This window comes from Cibotium barometz, chromosome 33 (assembly GCF_041138505.1).
Source record: "Cibotium barometz isolate CiBa-2024 chromosome 33, ASM4113850v1, whole genome shotgun sequence".
In the NCBI taxonomy this organism is placed as follows: domain Eukaryota; kingdom Viridiplantae; phylum Streptophyta; class Polypodiopsida; order Cyatheales; family Cibotiaceae; genus Cibotium; species Cibotium barometz.
Window position 1 is genome coordinate 25,032,475 of NC_141078.1, and position 18,926 is coordinate 25,051,400.

Here is an 18,926-nt window from a genome sequence, read left to right on the forward strand (position 1 = left end):
CACACGGCATGTTGTGCTCAACACTACCCTCTGAAGTGCCCATGTTCCCTTCCATCTGCCCTCTATTGTTCCACCCACACATGGTAGAAACAATCTTCAAGAGAGCACGTAGGACAAGAGAACACTACACAAGGTATGTGAACCATGAGTTTCATAAGTCCAATGCATCCCAAATAAAGGGAGCCAAAAAGAATAATCCATCCCAATAAAAGGGAGTCATAAACATAATCCATAATCCTCCATGCTAACCACACACCTTGGAGTAGAGATAGACTTTTATCCATAAAAGCATTATATCCATGAGATATCCAAATATTTCTTCTCTATAAACTGGGACAGATTCGTCCATAATCTTGTCCAAGAAAGAAATCTCCATAGATATAATCCATCCCAATAAAGGGAGCCATAAACAATGTTTCCCTGAAACCATCTCAAGGCAAACAACACCACCTTTCTCCTTGCATGGCTATACAAGGGTCAGTGAACATCAAAAACACTTCATAGTAAATAGCAAAAGCACCAACTTTGCAAACTCAAAGTATACGTAGCTGTTCTTTGCCAGGTTGGTCATGAAGCCAAACGAAATACCTCGTCACCATATCCTTAAGATATCCTGAGATATATCTCCATATAGCTTGCCTGTAAGCTTGATAATATAATCCACAATATCCATATGGAAAGAGTGCTAAACATGTGCACATAAAGCCAACTCCACACTTCCAAGATAAATTTTGTGAATTCATAAATCCTTAGATCAACAAGCTGTCTACTGCTCATGCTCTTGCTTCATAAGCTATGAAGTGGCTGGCCATGCTTAACAGCAATGATGGTAAGTGTGGTCCCCACTTGAGATCTTTTCTCTTCCTTATTGATAAAAGGAAGCCTCCGCTTCCAAGAAAGCCTATGCTCTGATACCAATGTAACTCGTGGAGGTGCCCAGGGGACTAGGGCCTTTGACACACTTGTTGATACCATCAATGCATATTAAAACATTTAAATATGGCCACAACCTTAACATATATCCATCGTCATCACTTTGCATGAAACATAAAAGCTAGACAAAACATCCACAAATGTTGAAAGTGGAGCTTGCACGTGTGACACTGCATAGAGGCCGGAATGGGCCGACCCCCCCTTGGAGTATTTTATTACCCAAGGAGAATAATATCATGTACAAGCTTTGAGGGCCTTACTCTCCCCACGGGAGATGCCGGATTATCCATATACAAATGCCATAACACAACCCAACACGAGGCAACCAAGCCCCGGAACATAGGCTGTAGAAATGCCGAGCCAACAACATAATCCATATACCTCCGTGTTGGTACTGATTCTTCCCCAAAAACCACGGGTCTTCATGCAATAGAGCTGGTACAGCAAGTACAACTCTCCATTTAGCCAGTACAATAGGTACAATGGCTGGTACAACCGGTACAATGGCTGGTACAGCAAGTATAATGGCTGGTACAATCGGTACAATGGCTGGTACAATAGGTACAGCAAGTACAAAGACTGGTACAACATGTACAGTGACTAGTACAGAAGGTACAGTGGCTGGTACAACAAGTACAATGGCTGGAAATCATAATAAATGATTAAATACCCTTGCCTTCAGTATTGCTTCGCGATGGAAGCCTCCAAAACAGTCCCCAACAGCCGGTATTCTTCATGGGCAGCCTTCAAGAGAGAGAGAAAGAGAGTAGCCATCATTAGGGCAGCCTGTAACGGTGGTAGAGGCTAGTGTGCAGCAAGAGAGCCTCTATTAATGAAGAGAGAGGGCTCCAATTTATAGATTTGGACCTCCCATGAGCTAAAATGGCAAGAGAAGGCTACAATGACAAGTGGAGAGCCACACAATAGCTGAAGTGACAAGTGTGAGGCCACTTGTCTCACTTTGATCCACTTTCTGACAAGTGTCAGGCCACTTGTCTCACTTTGGACTCTTGGTATCTGCTCAATTCCAGATGTAATGACGCGAACAGAATTTCCATCGGAGTCGAGCCAAAAATAGCAACTCTCCTAAATTTTAGAAGTGTGGTCCTTTGTATTCTAGGATAATCCCCCATTTCCAAAGCTTGTACTTCCAAATATTTAGACATCCTCGAGTCCACCAGACCCCTTTCATACTGGGAAATGTCAAGGTTGGTGACAGGTTGCCTTTATAACATTAGGCTTACAAGGCTAGGAATATAGGTGTTGTTACATTGAGATTTAAAACAATTTCTCAGTGGAGTTAGAGGTTGATGCAAAGTTAGCCTCTGACTCTTTGTTAGGACATTTAGAAGTAATATGCCCCGTTTGTTTACACTTGTTACATTTCATCTTGTTGGGATATTTGATCCAACAATTATTTGCCAAATGACCCACCTTTTTGCAATGGGTACACCTTACGTTGCTCACTTGATGTAACAAAGCTTGTTCGATATTCGATGAAGTGGTTGCACTTGAAGATTCAACCCCTCCCTTTGTCTCTTTTCTTCATCAAGACAAGATTGAATGACTCCTTCAAGGGTGGGATTAGGTATGTTCTTCAGGGTGGTGACTAAGGTGGGGTACACCACCTTGACTGGTTTTAACAAAACAACCACTGCATCATCTTCATCCACTCTTGCATTCACTGATGCAAGTTGGGCCATAAGGCCCTTCAAATGAGAGACGAAAGCTCCAATGCCTTCTCTCTCTTTGCTGAAAAATTCAATTTTAAGAGAGATCTTGGAGTTCTTACCACGAGCTCCATAGAGCTTGTCAAGCTCATCCCATTTCTCCTTTGGAGTCGGAAGCTGGTCCACATGATGAATAAGAGCCTCATCAAGATGGAGCATGATGATGGCTTGTGTCCTCTCATCATCTTCAATGTCTTCGGCCTTAGTGCGATCAATAACCTTAGTGCCACAAATGAATGGCCAAAAACCTTAGAATATCATCTTGTACTTGACAAGAACTTGCCAAGTGTGGAAGCCCTCTCCTGAGAACTTCTTAATTTGGGTGTTTTGACATTGGGTATTGAAGAGGGATTATAAGATTATTAATGGGCTGATTTATGAAGAAAAAAACCAGAAAATTTCTAAGATTTTGGTTTAAGTAGAAAAAGAATGGCTTATCAGAGTGCAACAACCCTTAATCAAGCCACGGATGTTGCATAAAAGATGATTATGTTGGTGAAGCTTATGGTGTGGCACTTATGGTGTGTGTCCGTCCTCAAATTCTGAAGAAGATGTGCTTCATTAGTGTCAAAGAACACTTTCTTTTATGATTATGATCACCATTAGTGTTTAAGAAACACTATAAGTGCTTAAGAGCATCTTTTTTTAAGTGTCAAATGACACTTTCATTGGTGATTAGGCACACCATTAGTGTTTAAGAACACTCTTAGTACTTAGAAGCACTCCGTAATGTCAAGAGACTCCCCTTTGCTAATGGCTACCCCCACCAATGGTGTTTAGCAACACCTTTAGTGCTTATAAGCACACTTTGGAACCTTGTACACTTGATGAAGCTTGATGACAATGAGGCTTATGAACACCTCATGGTGTATGCCCACCACTTTAGAAGATCTGGAACAAAAGCACTTAAGTGATTAAGATCAAATTAAACAAGGATTAGTGTTAAAAAATACTATTTTGAAGCTTCCATGGCTTTCTCACAGGGCAACCTTGGTTTTGTGGCTCTTGCGCGCCCGTCGGGCATGCATTGCAACTCATCTATTGAATGGAGACCCTTCAAACTATGGGCTTCAAAAGCCCTAAGCTTGTGTGGCTTAGCATTGCCCACAGACGGCAAATTGTTGTACGACACCGACGGCTGCTGCAGAAAAACTGTGCTGGCCTACTCAGAGCTCAATGCCGCGGCTCAGAGAGACCAAAGCCACTAATTACCCGTACGAAACTATGTGCCCGGGTGTGCTAAAGGTTTGCCAAGAAGAAAGCGTGAGAAGATTTGGCCTCCTTTGCGTGCTAGAGCTCCTCCACTGGTAGGGGGTTCAAATCCACAAAAAACGGGATGTAGGATAACCTAGTCTACCCAGCTCTAGATACCATGTTGAGATTTCGTGGTGCTCATTCTAGATTCAAAAAGTGTGGAGGAGAGAGACAAAATACAAGAAAAAATCTTGCTTATTGAGTTGCTTACACATACAACTTGGCTACAAACACCACCTAGCTTTTGCCTTTAAATAGGTGAGCTAGTGGACCATAGGTCCATTCACACACACACCCTTCTTCTATCCTTTTACTTGACCTTAGTCTCTTAATAGGAATTAATTCACAAAACCCCCAAATTTTGCATGACCTTTACTTTCAATTTTTGGAACAAAACACGGGGCATTTTTATTCACCAAATCATAAGAAGCTCAAGTACCTTCTAGCGGTAGACTAGAGAAGTGGGGATGGTGAGCTGCTAAAGAAATGGCGATGGCAGGTTGCAGACGGGCAGGCACGGCGATGGCTGGCTACAGACGGGCAGCGAGGACGAGCGGCAAAATCAGCGGCTTTAGGCGTCAACGGCGAGCTGCAGACGACGATGGACTGCACGGCTGCTAGATGGAAGGACTCCCAAAAAATGCAAAAATCCGTCAAGTGCCACGTAAGGCGCAAGTGCGGCTCAACGCCGCCAAGATGTGCCTTATGTGGAGAGAGTGCCGCCACTTAGCTGGGTGGCAGTGGTTCTTGGGGCACTAGTGCCGCCGACTCTGGAGGTGGAAACAGGTGGCACACAGCTGGGCTGGCAGTGGAACATCGAGCAGCAACACCAACGGACGGAGCAGTGGGTCGCACAGTCGACGAATGGACGGGAGTACAAGACAAATCAAGCGCAACAGACGGATGTAAGGTATTGCCGGAAGGGGGCTGCACCAACAACAAGCTCTAATACCATTGTTAGGATTAGGGTTAGGGTTACACACAAAGAAGTAGCAACAAGAAGATGGTGATTGATGCTCACGCAAATGGATTGCATTGGAATATGTGGAGCTAGGGAGTCAACTCCATAATATCAAAATACAACAAATGTGGTGGTGTCCTTTCACACCAAATATCCAAGGGAAAAAACCAAAAGGGAGAAAAGTTCCCTTGTAACTATTTGGCCCTCTGAGCTTTATTTTACATGATGGAACCCTTGCCCGCACGCTAGACAGGTGGAAGAAGATATGGGGACAGGGACCATAAGCTTTGTTTCCGAAAAAAGCACCAGTCTTGGTCAAAAAGCAAGAAAAAGCAAAAAGTCAAACTAGGTTGACCGCGAGCCAAGAGCACCACTGGCAAGTGGAGACTTAGTTGAACGAAAAAGCAAAAAGCCGCTTTCCCAAAAACCATTGGTCTTTTTAATAGTAAAATATTACTCAACACTAAAGTTCTTGTTTTGCTTTTCTTTTGAAGGCCCTGAAGCTAGAACAACAAAACAAGAACTTTTGCGGTGAGTAATATTTTACTATTAAAAAGACCAAAAGCAAAGTAAAAGGCAAAAGCAAAGTAAAAGGCAAAAGCAAAGCAAAAGCATCGCTTTTTGGCAAAAAGCAAGGCTTCCCCAAGTATAAAAGAAGCATGAGCCCCTCTTGAGCATCAAGTGGAGGAAGAACCTTTTCATCGCATTGCCATCGTGGAGATCATCTTCTCCATCATCATCTACTTGATCATGAACCAAATCATGGAGTTTTTCATCGCTGCCTGCTAATTCAACATGCCTCTATCAACTGTTGTGCCACGTCATCACCTGTCCGTATGACTGTTCGTATGGAACTGTACGGGCTAAAAATTTCAAAAAAAAACCCTAAAATTTTAAAAACCCTAAAACTGCTCCAAACACCCTAAAAACAACTTTTTGGAGGTTTTATCGCCCGCCGCCGAAAACCATTAAAATACGTTTTATATCAGTTTGCTTGCCAAAAAAGAGTTCTTCCATGGTTTTCTTCATCAACAAGGTTGTAGGAGTTATGGAGATTACTCAAATTTTACGTTTTATATCAGTTTTCTTGCCAAAAAGAGTTCTTCCATGGTTTTCTTCATCAACGAGGTTGTAGGAGTTATGGAGATTACTCATGGGATGAGCGAGTGATTCTTGGACTTGAACTTGGATTTGAACTTGGACTTGAACCTGGACTTGGACTTAGATTAGAACTTGGACTTGGATCTTGGACTAGAACTTGGATTGGAACTTAGACTAAAGCTTGGACTTGGAACTTGGATTGGAACTTGGACTAGAACTTGAAATTGGACTTGGATTTGAGCTTGGATTTGGATTTGAGGTTTGGATTTGGATTCACTGGACATGGAATCATTCAATTTGGATTTGGATATTGGATCTAGTACTAGCCCGGTGAGAGATACTTGTGGGTCATCCCCGTGGTGTGCTCGGCATCAGAGATCTTGTGCCTTGACGCTGACGACAACTTGGATATCCTATATCAACATATTTGTTTGTTTTGTATTCATTGATTATATTGATCTTGGCCAACGTGTCCATGGATTGTTCCTAAATAAATTCTTGAAAGGAGATGGGGCCTGTTCCCCGCTCAATGTGGTACACTATGGAAGATTCCTATTCCCTTCTTTCTCTCCCCCCTCTTTATATCTTTATATCTTGGATACGTGGTTGAGTCTATCATGGCACGCCCCGCTGGGCTTAAAGTCCTTGTTAGCCCATGTTCACATGTGGCACTACTCATACCATATATGCCATGTTAGAAACATGGATCCTCCCACTTCCCGGGTAGTCACCCATCCCAGTTGTGTTCCTGCACAAGCGACGCATTCCACAAATTAGTCTACCCATCCAGACCCCAAAACCTTAAGGTGCCAGGTGACCTCTGGTCATCCAATTTGTAGAAACCTCAACTTGCCAAGATTCAAACCTAGTCTCACCACGTGAGGTGGTTCTCTCCAGAAGTGTGGATTGCATCTCCAACACCCCCCTCAAGCCACACTTTGGTTGAGGTCTTAGCTTCCAACATCACAACCTGGGCTCTCATACCATGTTGGAAACATGGATCCTCCCACTTCCCGGGAGGTCACCCATCCCAGTTGTGTTCCTGCGCAAGCCCACTTGACTTAGGTATTCCACGAATTGGTCTAGCCATCCAAACCCCAAACCTTAAGGTGCTAGGTGACCTCCGGTTATCCAATTTGTAGAAACCTCAACTTGCCAAGATTCAAACCCAGTCTCACCACATGAGTTGGTTCTCTCTAGAAGTGTGGATTGCATCTCTAACAGGGCAGACCCACCTAGTTAAGGTTGTGTTTGCAGTTGTGCCCACTGCCTACCACGTTCAAAACTCTTCTTAGTTCAACATTGTAAATTTTTATTTTCTGCCTTATCACAATAGATTATGCCTTTTCTGCATGTATTGAAGAAGAGGCGAGTCAACTTCTCCAACGTGGGGCCCTCACCTTGGTGTCCTAATTAAGTCATGTGAATAGCATTGATCATGTCAGTGTTAATTAGGACTTAATCAAGCATACTTCCACACCCATGCTACATTGGTATCAGAGCATCAGGTTCAACCCGAGGCAAGCAAGAGCATAGCAAGACCTATGTCCATGAAATCAGAATGATACCTTGGTATCACAGGGCTAGGTCGCGTAGGGCATGCCGCAGCCAGCTCTGCGTTAGTTGTTGCAAGAAGCTTTAGGTTATGTGCCTTAGTTTGCATAGGCCTTTGCAATAGATCCATGAGTTAGGTTTGCCTGTAGGAGTCCTGCATGCATATTGCTCAAGTATAGGTCTGGGTAGTAGGCGCAAGATCTACGTTTTTCTTCACAGTAGACATGGCAAATGTTTTCAAGTTGAAGACCTACTCCCACTGTTAAGAGACTCAGGAGCACACGAACAAAGATATGATCTCCATGATGTAAGGATTTGAGTTGGGAGAAATTCCCAGAAGTTCTTTTTTTCCATGGAGTGGCCCATCTATAGTAGTGATTTGATATCCGCCCAGGCCACATGCACAGATGTGGACATACTTCACCGTCTATTTTAGCTAGGATTTGAGATCCTTTTTAGGCATTATAACCATTCTATTTATGGGATTTTTGGGTTGCTGTCCAAGGACCTGGCCGACAGCAGTTGGGTACAGGTAGGGGAGGTTCCATGAGCCTATAAATAGGCTAGAGCGGTTCATTGTGAAATCATCAGATCCCTCAGAGGTGGTAGATGTTACCTTTTGGAGGCCATGATTGGCTAGGATCTATGTACAACTTGATACATACATACAGAAAACACTGTTTCAGCAACATATCTCTCTTCTCTCCGTTCATCTTTGCATTTTTGCATAGTTCTTAAGGTAGGCAGTTCTTCTGCATATTACATTGATATCAAAGACTAGTAGAAGTCCTAGAGGTGCTGAACTGCTGTAGATTTGGAAAACGCACAGTACAAAGATGGCTGTTTTTGGTTCAGACAGGAAATTGCAGCCAAGTAGTTCTTCACTGGTTAGAATCCTGACCCTTGGCAAAAACATGGTTAAGCAGCAGCGGACACAAGCACCAGACATGCATGGCACTGTGAGCTACACATCGGCAGCCAGCCCGTGGTCGCTCATCTGGACACCTATGGCTATGGAAGGCTCCAGGGGGAGGGCACCCAAGTCGTCTGGCACACTGAGGGAAGACCAACCTGGTCGGGTAGTAGGCCCCAACTGAGGCCATCGAGGCTAGGTGAGACCATCCCTATCTTTGTCACTTCATCCTCTAGCCTCATCACATTGCAAGCAGCCTCCTGTCTACAGCGAGGTCCCACTTCAGCCATCAATACTCCTATGGTTCAAGAAACTCAGTAAAAAAAGTACATCTGTTCTGCTTGCAGATAATTGTGTGAGTTCTGCATGAATAAGAAGTGGTTATACCACATCTTCCTTTTCTTACATAAACATCCACTAGGCTGTGTTCAAAAAGGACTAAGCATAAGGGGTATACCCCTCTACAAATTTACTTGTAGAAGATAATGATACTTCAATGAGAAAACCCTTTGTTTATCAGAGGGAAGAGAACTCAATTAAACCTTACCTTTTGAAGGTTCAAGACAACAAACGGTACAAATGTGAGCGACATGTAGAGTGGGAACGTTTTTTTGAATGTGGAATGTGCTGCTTTGCTAGCTTGTCCCATGCAAGAAACTGTGTCCGGGTGGATTGCCGAGCAAGGAATTAGAGGACAACTCGGATCCAATTCAAATTGTGTACCACTGGTCCTGCTTGAAACAAAATCTGATAAAGCTGCTACATCAATAGGTTCGCCTCTGCAACTGTCACGAACTGCCTTCAACACCGGTTTTGCAATTGGTCCCGTTTTGACAATAAACTCAAGATATGACTCCGGTAATGTCTCGGGGCGCATAACATATGCATACATAACCTGTAAAGAAGAGCACGTACACTTGAGCTTTATGAACACCTGCAAACATTTTCTTAATGTGAGGAAAGGCTGACCAAGATATGCTTACCTGTGCACAAGCTAGAGCAAATAACAAGGTGTCACCATGCTGCCATTGGCTTCCCCAAAAGTGGAACTTGTTCTTTGCTTTTGCGGAGTTGTAAACACACTGCTCAATTAAAAAGGTGCAACGTCCCTACTGATTACTTAAGTTGATATAATGGTAAAGGGATTGACAACCATGCTTACAAAACACGAGAAAGTAGTGTCATGATACCTGTGCAAGCCTAGCAAGAAGGTACAACGCGAAGGTTCGCCTCCTGCTAGGGTCATCCAAAGCCAGTATGGAAAGACCAGCAACACCACCTGCAATGAATCTATCGATACCAAGTCGCCAGGGACAATCATGATAAGCTACTAGAAGAACCTTAAGAATATATGATGTCAATATGCTTTATAAAATCTGAGCATTTCTTGAACAATATGTAAGCACAATGCTCCGTACTCATTCAAAGAAGTTTCCTTTTTCCTCAGCCTTCGCAAAATGCAACGCATTCCATGGAAGCAGCCAGTAAAACCACCAAAGAGTAGACCAATGCGGCATGCTTCCTCCCTCACAATCAGGTTCTTCTCTGACAGCAGCAGCTGGAAAATCCAAACAAAATGTTGCTTTGTAAGCACATATCAAACCACTAACTAAGCGACAATGAGCCCAACATTGAACAATGTTCATGTGACCTTCATAACTCTGGTCTTTTAGGACCACTGTTGGAAAATGGTAAATAACAATACTTATTCAAACTTCCAAAGGTTCAAATGAAGGGAGAAGCTTATTGGCCAAGAAATGGGTGTGAAAGAATTAATAAATGTTTGTTTTCATTTTTCCTGCTCCCTCCAAGAAGGTTCTTGAACTGATTATTGATCAAGTTTTACATGCTAAAGCTGGTTGCGGTCCTTGTTAAGCATGCTGGATACAGGTCAGAAACTGTATCTTGTCCCTCAAAAAGGTTCACAAGTAGTCATCATCAGAGTAGAGTGTACTTGTTTCATTGGCTAGGAACCAAGGTTTGGGTAACTCACAGATTCAAGCCTAAATCTCCCTCCAGTCATTCTGGTCAATTCATCCCAGATCTGTACAATTCAGGGTTTTGCTTTTTGAACCAGATTTTTGTCGAGCACAGTGGTAAAGATTGAGGCTTGCTTTATCATCCAGCAGATCATCAAAGGCTGCTTAACCTGATAAGAGCAGTGTCATGGTAAAAACTTTGTTTTGTGCAAAAAGGGGCCTACTGCATAATAATATAACCCTTTCCACTATAGACTTCAGGGTAAAAATGGGATAAAGATGTGTTTGCTTATGGATCAACTCTATCATTTTGTTGAATGGGACAGTGGCCTTAATGTAAATATGTTGAGGGCTGAAGTTAAAGCTATTAAAGATTAGGAGTTTAATGTAAATCCAGGCTGGACAAACTTTGTTTTGTGCAAAAAGAGGTCTATCGCATAATAATATAACCCTTTCCACTATAGATTTCAGGGTAAAAATGGGAAAAATATGGATCAACTATCATTTTGTTGATATGGGCCTTAATGTAAATTGATGGGGGCTGAGGTTAAAGCTCTTAAGGATTAGGAGTTAATGTAAATCCAAGCTGGACAAAACGGGGAGGTAAGCCACGTGGATAAAAAGGGAAATGCCAAGAGGATTTCTGGAGGAGAGCTGGCCATGCAAAATCCCTCAAGACATAAAGCCATGGGTAGCCTAGAATAATATCCACTTGATCCAAAGGTGCCACCTTGAACATGCAACATTCAGAAAACTCCCCAAAAGCCAATGGGGCATCCTCCAAGGTCTCTGCAACCCGAAACTGGTTCGATTTCTTTTGCATGCATGATGCCTCTCAGGGTGGTGGTGAGGACTACGCCACTGGTGTCCACTGTCATCAACCGCTCAACCACACGGTCTCTAATGATGCCCTCTAAGGCTCCTCCATCAAAGAGTATGGACACCGGGTGTCCATGAAGAATCTCTCGGCACATCACCGTATCATGTCGGCCGAGGACCACAAAGATCCTCTTAGACCGGGTTAACTAAAGAGAACTTGTGGTACTGGTGGGAGCATGAGGGAGAGTAGATGGTGCCAATGTTGTAGATACTAATGCGGTACAAGAACTCACCGTCTCCTTGGACTTCTTCGTGCCCTTACCATTCTGCTTCCTCGTGTTCTTTGGACAATCCCTTCCAATATGCTCGGTGGAATCACAATAAAAGTATTGTCTAGTGGCCATCTAGGCCAATGCTCTTCAAGGGTGAGGCGGGTCACGGAGGCTCCCCCACTTGCCTTGTCCTTATCATCCTTGGCCTTGGACTCGCTACCCTTGTCTGTGCCTTTCAATTGCCCCTGTTGTTGAGTCCCAGACTTCGAACTCTCCCGCGTCTCGAGGGTTGTAGCGAGACGAACCGCATCTGAAAGATCAAGTGTCCCATATGCACGAATGTCAGTGTGCAAAGACGGTTTCAACCCATCCACAAACCGCTCAACCTGCTTACACCGCCAGATGGTCCTTGGGAACATGAGAAAAAGCTTCCAAAAATGAGTGAGATAGCCAGTTATCGCCATGTTTCTACATAAGAGAACAAGTCACGAAGTGGTGCTAAAGGTGATCTTCCCACCACAAGAAAGCAAAGTCATACGCAAATGAATCATCCAACACTTGCTCCAACGCACGGGCCCTTATAGATTCTAGATCCAAAATACTAGGAGCTCCAAGTGCCGACTCCATCCTGTCGAGACTAGCAAATATAGCCTCCATTTTAGCCGCATGCGTGTCCATGGATGCCTTCATGCTGAGAAGCAAATCAGTGAGCTGTGAATCCATGACAAATATAAAGTGATCAAGGACCGGATTTTAGCCTTGTGCAATGACATAAGGGTTTGGTGGGGCGCACAATATACCCCAATTAACCCAAGTGCAATGAAGAGAACCCAAACATTAACTTTCCCCAAACCCAAACTTGTGCACTCGTGGAATCCAAGTGCTCTACATGGGTGCCATAAAAGGGAAAAAAAATTTGCAAGTTCCCTAGGCTCAAATACCACCTATAGAACAATCGTGCCTATGTGCTGGGGTTTTCCAGAGATAGAAAGAAGAGTGCGGAAGAATCACACATCCAACACACACACACAAGTCCTAAACTATTTCTCTATATTATGTACACGAAAGAAGTAATACAACTAAAATTCAAGTACAAGATGTTGTCACCATTTGGTCCCTTCACGAGTCTTGACCAGTGTTTCACACACTGAAGCCAAGGTGTGAATGGGGATTTTCCACAAAAGAAAGCTGAAGCATTCACTGGCAAAGTTTGGCCTGAAAGATGGCCACAGAGCATGAGCAACATGGGAATTTAATCAATAAAGTGACTTATATTGGCTTTCTTTGTCAAATCATGTAGTGGACTTGCTACCACAGCAAACCACTTGATAAACTTCCTATAATAAGAGCATAAGCCAAGGAAACTTTGAACTGCATACACACTAGTCAACTCTCGCCATTCCACAATAGCCTTGACCTTTTCTTGGTCCATCCTGACCCCTTCCTTGGACACTATATGGCCCAAGAAGTGAATCTCTAACAAAAAGAACTCTTCTTGCCATTCACATACAATTTGTGCTTCCGCAATTCCTAAAATACCATATCCAAGTGCTTTCGATGCTCTTCTTCGTTCTTTGGAATGCACAATAATGTCATCAAAGAAAGTAGCTACAAACTTTCTATGTGCTCGGAATATTCTTTCCATCATTCAGTTGAAGGTAGCCGGGGCATTAGTAAGACCAAAAGGCATCACCAAATACTCATAGAGTCCAAAGGTAGTCCTGAATGCAGTCTTGTGAATGTCCTCTGGAACAATCCTGACTTGATGGTATCCACTCTTCAAGTCGATCTTGCTTAAGATAGTGACTCCATCCAATCTATCCAGGATATCATCAATCCTAGGAATATAGAAAACCTGTTCTTTACAGTGATCTTATTAAGAGCCCTCTAATCAATACGCATTCGCCAAGAACCATCCTTTTTCTGAACCAATAAGACTGGGGAGCAAAAAGGTGATGAGCTAGGTCAAATCAAATCCTTTTCCAAAAGCTCTGTCACTTGCTTCATAATCTCCTCTTGTTGAGCCTGACTCACTTGATAAGGAGGTCTATTAGGAGGTGAACTTCTTGGCATGATGTCAATCTTATGATCTTCCGGTCTCTTTGGAGGTAGAAAAAAATCCTCATACTTCTTTAGGAAATCTTTCCTTTCTTGATCAAGAGTTGAGAGTGACTCATCACCCTCAGATTCCTTTGGATCTCTTACATATATCAAGTACGAGGAAATAGATTGCATTATTACTTTAGGAACTTGTACATGGCTAATGAGTGGAATGGAATTCCCCTCGACTTCTACATCAAAAGTTACATTCTTGCCCTTAAAAGGAAACCTAATCTCATATATCCAGCCCAATCAATGGCTATCTATCTTCTTATGCCAGGGCATACCCAAAATCACATCACAATGTCCAACTTTGCCAACAACAAAGTTCTCATGATCCACATAGTCTCTAATCTGTAAGCGAAGCTTTCCCAAAATAGGAGTCACCTCCGCTGACATTCCTTCAAAAGTGGCACCTGCTGTAATAGGAGTTCCGAACCTATCCCGAGGGAGGTTCATGGCTTCAACCACTCATGGATGGATGTAGTGGTAGGTAGCACCACTATCAAAGTGGATAAGTACTGGTTGGTTTGCCACTTTGCCCCAAGCTTTGAAGAGTTGCCTCTTCTCTGGTGTTGTATAATCTTGATGTTGAAGTTCTTTAGGTAATGCATTACTTTGGGGCGGTTTGGCTTCTTGGTTTGGTTTATCAGGACATTTTGCAGCCATGTGTCCTTTCTTTCCACATTGGAAACATTTACCTTCTTTGACATACTCCTCAAGTTGCTTACGGGATAGCTTCTTTTGGTACAATGGGGTTTTATCCTCATTTTTGTTCATCTTTTCTTGTGGCTCGTTCCTTGCTTGAGATCCCCCTTTGAACTTCTTTTGGGACGAGTCTCGATTCTCATTCTTTGATTTGCCCACCATCCAAGGCATGTAGGCTTTGTCTTGAGCTTCTTCCAAGGTTTTAGGTCCCATCATATAGACTCCTTGAAAAAGCTTTGGTTGCAATCCATTGACAAACTTTCGCATTTCCATCAATGGCAGGATAGGAGTATATGAGGTAGACTTCAATGAGACGGCTGAAATTTTATTAAGATATGTTGCCACACTTTCTCCCGCCTTTTGCTTTGCTTCATCCCATTCCTTCTGTATATCTCCTTGAAGGTTGCTAGAAGGAACTTCTTGTTGAACATGATTTTGAAATTAACCCATGAGGTAGGCTCGGTCCCTTTCTTGGACCACTTTTAGCCACCAATTCAAGGCGGCATCTTTTAAGTGCATACGGACCGTGCGGAGTTTGGACTTTTCAAAGAAGTCCTCTCCTCCAAAGGCGGTGTCAAACTTTTTGATGAAGGAAAGAGCTTTCTGGGTGTCCCGCTTTCCATAAAAGGTATTAAACTTTACGCTTTTCTCTCCCGGCTTGAAGTCCACTTTGCCGGTTGAAGACTCCTTTGTCTTCTTCTCTTTTGCTAGGCCTGAAGAGATTGCATCTGATAGAGCAGGTCTAGGGGTAGCTTCTCTCTGTCCTCCATGAGTGATGGATCGGGTGGCTTCGCGTTCTTCTCTAAAGGTAACCCCTTTACCCCATAAGTATGCTTTGGCGGCTTCCACACCTTCGGCTCCGGTGGTCTGGTCTTTGATAAAGTCTTCGAACATCTAAGCTCTTCTGTAGTCTTGTTCCTTCCTGGCTCTCCAAGCTAGGAACTCTTCTTCTTGAAGATACTTTTTGAACTTCCTTCTTTCAAAGAATAATGAGTTAAAGTCTTTCCATCCATAAGTTTCTCAAATTGTTCCTTAAAGTCAGCATCATGTGCATCTCATCTCGCATAGCATCAAGATCGGGATGATGAACCATAGTAACTAGAAGATAAATCAATGGTCGTCGAGAAAGAGCATCAGCGGCAGCATTCTGTTTTCCAGAAGTATGCACTATCTGGAAGTGAAACATAGACAAGAAATTTGCCCATCTCATATGTTTTTCCTAAGAGTTTGGTTTGATTAAGAAAATACTTCAAACTCTAATGGTCCGTCTTCACAATGAAATTTGATCCACGTAAATAGTGCTTCCAAATGGAAAAGGCGTGGATAACCGCCAAAAGCTCTTTTTCATATACTTGCAGATGACGTTCTACATCGAGTAAACGACGACTTTCAAAAGCCACAACATGTCCTCCTTGGTGTAGAACGGCACCAATACATGTACCACTAGCATCACAATGTACTTCAAAAGGCTTTTGAAGATCCAGAATAATCAAAAACAGGTCCTGTCATGAGCTTATACTTCAATAAGGTGAAAGCTCGGCATTGGCGATCGCCCCATCTGGAATGGACTTAAAATAGGTTCTTCTTCTTTATCTAATCAAAATTCAAATAAGCAAAAAGTGATGATTTCATTGCTTTAGAAATGGATACAATAGGAATGGTATCGCCTTGAGCTTTGGCCACAAGTGTGGTTTCTTTCCCTTTATGAAAAAAAGTTAAAGTTCTCTCGGGCAATTGAAGATTGACAACCTTGCGGTGAAACCAAGGCATGCCCAAAATCACATCAGCATGTTGAATGGGAGCAATGCTAAACTATTCTGGATCCACATATCCTTGAATATGAATTCGCAATAGTTCCGTCAATGGAGTAACTGGAACCCCTTCCGTAGTAAGAGCTTGTTGTGCTTGAACTTCAAGTCCCATCTCTTCAAGTGTAATGCCCACGCGATTAGCTAGTTCTTTAGATATGAAATTTGTTGTGGCACCGAAGTCAAACAAAATTAGAGCGTTCTGGTTTCGGATCTTTCCCCACGTGAGAAATAACTCCTTCAACTCGGGATCTTTTTCAGGTGCAAGCACATCAGGTACCGTATTTATCTTGGGTTGGAACTCCTTATGAGATTCTTCCTTGGTACAATCAGATGCTCTATGTCCCTTCTCGCCACAAGTATAGCAACGCCCTTCCTTTTGATAGCTTTCTCCCTCTTCAAGGTTCGCTTATTCTTTGAACGAAAAGACTTGTTTATGTACCTCTTGTTGTTCCAATTGAAACCATTTCCATTCTTGTTGCCATTCCCGTTGTCTTTTGAATTGTTGTTGCCCCTCAACTTCTGAAAAGGGAATCATCTTTTAGGTCCGAATTCCTGATCTCTACGTCCTTCATAAAAGGGATCGTTACCCTTGCTGTATTCAAGACGAAGGCCCACTTTTGCACTCTGCATAATGTCAGGAATAGTTTTCACACTCTGATGGCCAATGTATTCTTGAATTGTTGCGGGCAATCCGGCCTTGTATTGGTGAATCTTGCTTTTTTTTTTAAGTGGCTGCTCGAAGATGAATGTCCCAAAATCGTTTTGTGTATTCCTCAACTGTTTCTTTTGGCCCAAGTTTTAGTGTATTCCAAGCAAGGATACAATCATCTTTAAAATTCTTAGGAAGAAATTCTTTGAAAAATTCGTGGCAAAATTCCTTCCAAGTAGTAGGCTACTTCCCATCGAGTCCAAGGCCTGTCCACCAGTTTAATGCTCCTTCAATAAGATGTGCGACCTGCTTGATAATAGAAGATCCATCGTACTTCTTAGTTCCAATGGAGGCAGAAATTTGTTGTATGAATTGCATAGCACGATCAGTTTGTCCATAGCCTCCATTGAAGGTGATGAATTTAACAGATTTGCTCCCTTCACACGAAATTTTGGTCAACTTCGACGCTGTCGAGCATCTCTTGAAGAAGATGAAGAGGGTGAGTCAGAAGAAGAAGAGGGAGAAGAGTAAGAAGAAGAGGAGGAAGATGAAGAAGAAGGGCTTGAAGAGGGATCTCGACGATGTTTGTGCCTATTCGACCGCTTCTTACTTCGGCCTCAGCGTAAATCGATGCTAGGGCTTCTGCTTGGACTTCTTTTCTTCCATCTCGATATAGGTTTCTTTTTTCTAGTCTTCTTCGTGGACCGCCTTTCTCTACGATCTCGCTTTGCAGGCTTCTCAATTGTGCTCTTAAGTGTTGGTCTTTGCAAAGTAGTCAACTCGGGATGGAGGTTCTTCAATGTCCAATCTTCAAGAAAAGAAAAAGTAGTGGGATTATTCAAGGCATGAAATAATTGTACCTCCAGTTCGTCTTGGGTGAGCACATGAGGCGCTTCTCCAAAGTGTTCGATGCCTTCGCGTTGAGGTGTCGGAGATTTTCTTCCCCCTTCTTGTTCCTATTCTGAAATGGTTCCTTGGGTGTTGTTGACGTGATCTCCCATGCTTCAGGATCCTGACTCGCGTAGAAGAGAGTCAGACTCAGCTCTGATACCACTGAAAACTGCCCTCGTACTAGCACGCAAGAAGATCAATCAGCAGCACCGTATCTTACACTTTAACTCTAGATTTAAAAACAAACAGCATGGAAAGATAAAGGAGACAGATCACTATGGACTGGAATAGCCACGGGTGGTTCCCCCCCCCCAAGGTGTTATTTTTATTTTCTTCCTAACTCCTGCAGGAGCCAAATCTCGCACAAAGCGTCCTGGCAAGTATTTCCTTGCTCAAGGATTCCATGAGATGCCAAACAATGACCCCTAAGGTCGCTTTTATACAACTTTGGGCCCCCAAAAGCAACTTTGCTTTAAGTTCTGGAATAAAACCTTTGTTTTTAAAAAGTTTGACTTTTCAAACTTGTTTTAAAACAATTTAAAGTTATGCTTTTCAAGAAGAATAACACGACCTCTTCTCTCTCTCTATAACTTTGAAGGAAATTTCTCTCTTGCTTTAGAAAAAATAAATGTGTTTTTCTCTTTCTGAAAATTCAGCGCACGTCTTCTTTCTCCCTCTTCATGCTTGGAAAAACAGCCGCACGTAGCGGGCTGCTCTGCTGAAAAAAAAACAGCAAGCTTCTTCTCTTGTTCAAACAGCATTCTTATTGTGTAGAAGAACTCCAGTTCCTAGGCATCGAATGCCTTCATTACCTAGGCCAAAAGGACCCCAGTTCCTAGGCGTTCATCGCCTCAAAGGTTCCTGTCATATCAAACAAGTTAACAAGCACAAGCATATGTAAAAACATAAAACAACTGGGAGCTACCCAACACTTACACAGTATGAAACACGCAAGCTTATGAGAGCATTCACATATAAAATATAAATGAGTGCACAGACAAAGTTCCTACCCTTTTGGGCAACTCCTAGACAACTGTTCCTAGGGTTGGCTAGACCCCACATTGTCTACATCATCCTGGACAATACCTTCGGGTTCCAGATCCTAGGTCCAAGACCCTATTCATTTCCGAGAGCTCTTCCATAAACCTTACATGCATCATGACAAAAATCCTAGTCCATTAGAACTCAAAAATACATCATAATTCATCAAAGTTTTACTTAAGCCTAAATGTCAGGTAGTAAGGCCTGTGA

General features: G+C 42.9%; 1 protein-coding gene across 2 annotated transcripts in view; it reads right to left on the bottom strand.

Annotated features, from left to right (window-relative positions):
• LOC147619431 (uncharacterized) overlaps positions 1 to 18,926 on the bottom strand; it is a 29,814-nt gene that overhangs the window by 8,869 nt on the left and 2,019 nt on the right. For both annotated transcript variants that reach the window (XM_086773081.1, XM_086773080.1), the window contains exons 2-5: positions 9,865 to 10,004; positions 9,637 to 9,736; positions 9,430 to 9,528; positions 8,994 to 9,341 (exon numbers count right to left, since the gene is read on the bottom strand). In XM_086773081.1, the coding sequence (XP_086629207.1) occupies positions 8,994 to 9,341; positions 9,430 to 9,528; positions 9,637 to 9,736; positions 9,865 to 10,004 (687 nt within the window). The remainder of the gene's footprint in view (positions 1 to 8,993; positions 9,342 to 9,429; positions 9,529 to 9,636; positions 9,737 to 9,864; positions 10,005 to 18,926) is intronic.